Genomic DNA, 4,782 nt, shown 5'->3' with positions numbered 1-4,782 from the left:
CAGAGAGAACTGCCCGTGCAAAGGTGTGGAGCCGTGGGAGAACACAGCACTTTAGGCTGGAGGATAGACTCTTAACTACTTCCAGTGGGGTCCCCAGGCCAGCGGCACAGCGTCACCTGGGAGCTTGTTATCCATGCAGACTCTCAGGCCCTACCCTAGATGCATGAAATCAGGACCTGCATTGCACAGGATTCTGTACCTGCGGTTCATGAGCAGGCACAGTTTGCGGAGCACTGGCTGAGGGAACGGGGCAAGAGGGCAGGCTGCAGCCAGTCCCTGAAGGGTCTTGGCCGCTAGGTCGGAGTTGGGTGGGGCCAGGTAGGCTGCGGGGAGCCTTAGCAAGTTTTTAAGCCAGGGAGCGTCTTGCTGACGTTTGTGATTCTTAGAGATAGCTCTAGGGGCCTCGTGGAGGAGTTGTGGGGTAGGGCAATGGGCAGGGCACTGCTTTGGGGACTCTGCCCCTTACTGGTATGTGGCTATAGGCAAGCAGCTGTCTCTGAGGTTCAAATGGAGAATAAACTCACCCCTTGTGGGGTTGTTATGAGGCTGGAGACCTGGCCACCCCCATAGGTGGAGGATGGTGTCTGTCTGTGTGGTTGGAGGGCCTCCTGCAGGGATCCAGTAGCCCTGGGAATGATGAAGAGGGGATTTTTACAAACAAAATGCAGAAACAAATCCACAAACCAGCAGAAAGTAAAGAGCTTACAGAGCGAAACTTCCACTTCTGACCATTACCGTGTTTCCAGAGACGGACTCAGGTCGTCAGCTTCTGTCTTTCCCCCTCCCTCCTAGGGGTTCAGGAGCAAAGGCTTAAAACCTTGGCGCCCCACACCTGAGGCACCTCGGCCTCTAGCTGGAGGCAGCCTGGGGCAGGCACAGTTCCAGGTCTTCCCAGAAGCTGCTTTCTGAAGAAAGAAGGGCCTAGTGTGGGCAGACCTAGCCTCCCTGTGGTCCCCCTCAGGCCTAGCCTCTCACCAAGTTCTCTGTCCCCTGGGTTTCCCCTGTGTTTCCCCGGTGTGGGCCCTGTGGCGAGTCCTCGCACTGACTTGGAGATATGTCTATAGCCTGGGACTTCCTATGCATGACCAGCCCACATGTCTCTGTATGAGGCATTTTTCTAGGCAGCTTCTTTGGCCTTTCAGGTCTCATCACTCAAAAGCATGTCATTTTGTAGGCAGCCACCGTCGTGCCCCCAGAGCATCCACATTTCCTGAGCTCCCTGACTCCCGCAGCCCAAAGCAGGCCCCTGGGGTCTGAACACCCACTCGACTCGGATTCTGTCCAGGGCGGCAGCCTCAAGTCTTAGCTCAGCAGCCAACAGAGATGATTGACAGGTCTGGAGCCAGGAGCGAGTCTGCTCTGGCTCTCATCCCTGCCCACTTTGCTGGATCACCAGGAAACGGGATGGCTAGACCTTGGAGAGGTTCCCAGAATAGAGTGGCTCTCAGAATCCCAGTCCAGGGCGATGCTTCGAGTGGGCACATGCTTCCCCGCCCAGCCAGGCAGAATCCTGCCCAAGTCTGACATTGTGGGAGGTTTGGTAAACTCTTATTTACTCTTGCCAAGGCCCAAGTAAGGGCTTGTTTGTCTCAGCTGCCCTTAGACCCCTATCCCCAAAGGGTGAACCTGAAATGCACGGAAGTGAGGGCAAGGAAATGCCTGAGACCAGTCGGTTCCTGAGCCCTGGGGTGCAGGGAGAGGAGCTGGGGAGGGGGAAGTAGCAGGAAGAGAAATCCTAGCCAGGGGGTGCCCGCCAGCCAGCAGGGACTCCAGTGCAGCTGCCCTGGTGGAGCCCTATTTCCTTACTCCCTTCATCCTGGACCACCTGGACCACCAGCAGAGTCTACACTCAGTGGATGTTATTTGAGACAATGACAATGATTTAATTTATGAAGCAAGGTGGACATGAAATAAGTTTGAGTCGTAGAGCGGAAAACCCCATTCGTAGAAGAGGAAAGTGGCCTCCCATGGCTGGTCTGTCTTGAATCCCCGACTGTCTCTTTCTGAGAGCCCCAGCTGGAGGGGCTGCCCCGTCTGGGGTGGAATCTGCTATGACCTCCTGGGGCTCTGCCTCTGGGCCTCCAGCAGCCCTGGGGGTTTTGTCTTTTCAGCATCATTCTTGGCAAGAAGGGCTGATGTGGGACAGGTTTGGGGAGGAGGTGACTTTGGGGCCCTGCATGTGTTAATGCCCAGTGGGTCAGTGCCCAGGCAGCTCGGGTCCTGAGCAGTGGTCTCGTGGGTCTCTGCAGACGTGTGGGCCAATGTGAAGGTGGAGTGCGAGCCCAGCTGGCAGCCCTTCCAGGGCCACTGCTACCGCTTGCAAGCTGAGAAGCGCAGCTGGCAAGAGTCCAAGAAGGCGTGTCTGCGGGGCGGGGGCGACCTGCTCAGCATCCACAGCATGGCCGAGCTGGAGTTCATCACCAAGCAGATCAAGCAAGGTGAGAGGCTGCTCATCCATGGCCGGTCTGGGATGGAGGACAGGGCCTCCCGATGCCCATCCCGTCCTGCCCAGGAGGCTCAGGGACTGTCCCTTCTTCCGCTGCTGGTGGCTGAGGCTGACCTCTCCATGTTTTCTCTCCCCTCTCTTCTTCTGCACCCCAGAGGTGGAGGAGCTGTGGATTGGCCTCAACGATTTGAAACTGCAGATGAATTTTGAGTGGTCTGACGGGAGCCTCGTGAGCTTCACCCATTGGCACCCCTTTGAGCCCAACAACTTCCGCGACAGCCTAGAGGACTGTGTCACCATCTGGGGGCCGGTGAGAACTCCCCCTCCCTAATGTCACGGGGCCCCAGCCTCCTGGCGCTACCCCAGCCCTACTCTTGGCGCCTGCCTGTAACCCCACCCCACGGCCTCTCAGTAGCCCCATCTTCCCCGCCAACCCCTTCCTTTCCGCCTGGAGAGATTGCCAGAGTTTGACTCCCATCTCCTCCCGCAACTAGCCGGGTCACCTTGAGCAAGTTACTTAACCTCTCTGTGCCTCGGTTTCCTTGTCTGTCAGTGGGTCACTGGGAGGATTCAAAGAGTTAATTCTCATGAAACCTTAGGGCATTGCCTGGAGCCATCTTGGTCTCCTGCCAGCTGCTCTTCTCTGCCAGCAGGTGGCATCAGAATCCAGGTTATGTGGACATGCTTCACAGGCCCAGCTGCTCTGTCTCTGTCTCAGGAAATTAGGGGGTGATGACTCTTTGCCGTGGCTTTGGTTCAGATGCTGTGTGGGTAGACGGAGGAATTGATGCCACGCTTCAAGCAGAGAAAAGAGACCCTTTGAAAAGGGTCAAAGCCGTAGAGATGGACTATCCACTCCAGGGACAGATAGGGCACTCCCCCGTGAGACACTGCAAACGGTGCCAGGGACTGTAGAGACAGCCATCTAGCATAAGGATGCTGTTTGGAAAGGTATAAACAATTATCTGTTGAGTGTCTGCTACGTGTCAGGCATTGTCCTGGGGACTGGGATGCACAGACACCTCTGCCCTGTGGATGGAGCTAAAGGCAGACAAACTGCTGGCTGGGAGGCTGAGGACAGAGGAGAGCTGCAGCCTTAGGAGAGGCTGGGGACTAGATTCCTCTTCAGTCCCATCAGCTGCGATTTGGGTCCGGGCCCAGAGCTTCTGCTCAGGCTGGATCTGCAGGTACTGGCTGGACACCTTGCAGAATCTCATCTGTCTGTCCTGCCATAGGTTACATGAACATTCTCAGCCAGTGTGTCCTTGAAAATTATGAAATGAGGTATAAATAATCTAAAAGAGCGCCTCTTCCTGTGCAGACAGTGCTTGTCGACATTTTAAGGCATTTGCACATCAACTGTGTGTGCTGTTGTCAGCCCCGTGAGGCTTGTAGAGCTAACCTTGCTCTCCGCATTTTATAGACTGGAACATAGAGAGGTCAAGCCTCTTGCTCAGAATCACACAGCAGGCAGAGGCAGGGTTGGGTCTGGAAACCAGGTTTGGGAGATGTAGGGGAACAGGGCTGAGACTCCCTCTCACTCTGTATTCCCAGGAAGGTCGCTGGAATGACAGTCCCTGTAACCAGTCCTTGCCATCCATCTGCAAGAAGGCAGGCCAGCTGAGCCAAGGGGCCACCGAGGAGGACCATGGCTGCCGGAAGGTGAGGGTGCTTCTGGAGCTGGGTGCTGGGTGGGGCCGGCCAGAGGGGCTCCCAGGGCAGGGGAGGATGCAAATCCTGCAATCTCCCACTGCACCCTCTCTTCCTTGGCACACCCTACTTCTACTTTCCAAACTGCTCCTTCCTAGATGGAGTGATGTAGGGTGTGGTGGGGTGGGGTGGGGGCTTTTGGGAGGAAGCAGAGTTCCTTACCCTATCCCTGAGTGGGCTCTCCATGGGGAAGCCACGTCCCAGAGGCAGCAGAGAACAGGAGGTGATGGTAGGTGGCCCCCAAGTCTGGCTAGTCTTCATCCTAGTGGAGGCTGCTGGCGCGAGCCGTGTCCTTTGCACCCCAAGTCCTGCTTTCCCACCTCTGTCTTTGTGATGTAGTGGGTGCTTATCTGTCTCCGGAGGAGTGAAACCATTTGGTGTGTCCCTCCTTGTGCTCCTCGCCCCTGGGGCTCCCTCAGGGAGGGAGGGGATTAGGACCAGATGGGGGAATAAGGGAGTGGGGGAGTGAGGCTACAAAAGAGGGCGAGAGTAGATGATCACCCCATCTCCCTCCTCCAGGCCCCCCAGGCCCCCGCGACCCCCACTGAGCAGGGGTGTGAGTGGTGTGGACGTATAGGGGACACGTTGTGGTATTTTGATCCCTGACAGCTCCATCTTCTAGGCCG

The 4,782-nt window shown here is 56.6% G+C and overlaps 1 protein-coding gene across 1 annotated transcript in view; it reads left to right on the top strand.

Annotated features, from left to right (window-relative positions):
* Positions 1–4,782, top strand: part of MRC2 (mannose receptor C type 2) — a 23,265-nt gene that overhangs the window by 4,664 nt on the left and 13,819 nt on the right. Inside the window, exons 6-8 of the mRNA XM_023535632.1 lie at positions 2,250–2,438; positions 2,602–2,756; positions 4,001–4,108. Of these exons, the coding sequence (XP_023391400.1) occupies positions 2,250–2,438; positions 2,602–2,756; positions 4,001–4,108 (452 nt within the window). The remainder of the gene's footprint in view (positions 1–2,249; positions 2,439–2,601; positions 2,757–4,000; positions 4,109–4,782) is intronic.

The sequence above is a fragment of the Pteropus vampyrus genome, unplaced genomic scaffold (genome assembly GCF_000151845.1).
Source record: "Pteropus vampyrus isolate Shadow unplaced genomic scaffold, Pvam_2.0 Scaffold143, whole genome shotgun sequence".
NCBI classification, from domain to species: Eukaryota; Metazoa; Chordata; class Mammalia; order Chiroptera; family Pteropodidae; genus Pteropus; species Pteropus vampyrus.
The sequence above is the reverse complement of the archived record's forward strand: the minus strand, read 5'-3'. Positions and strand labels throughout refer to the sequence as shown.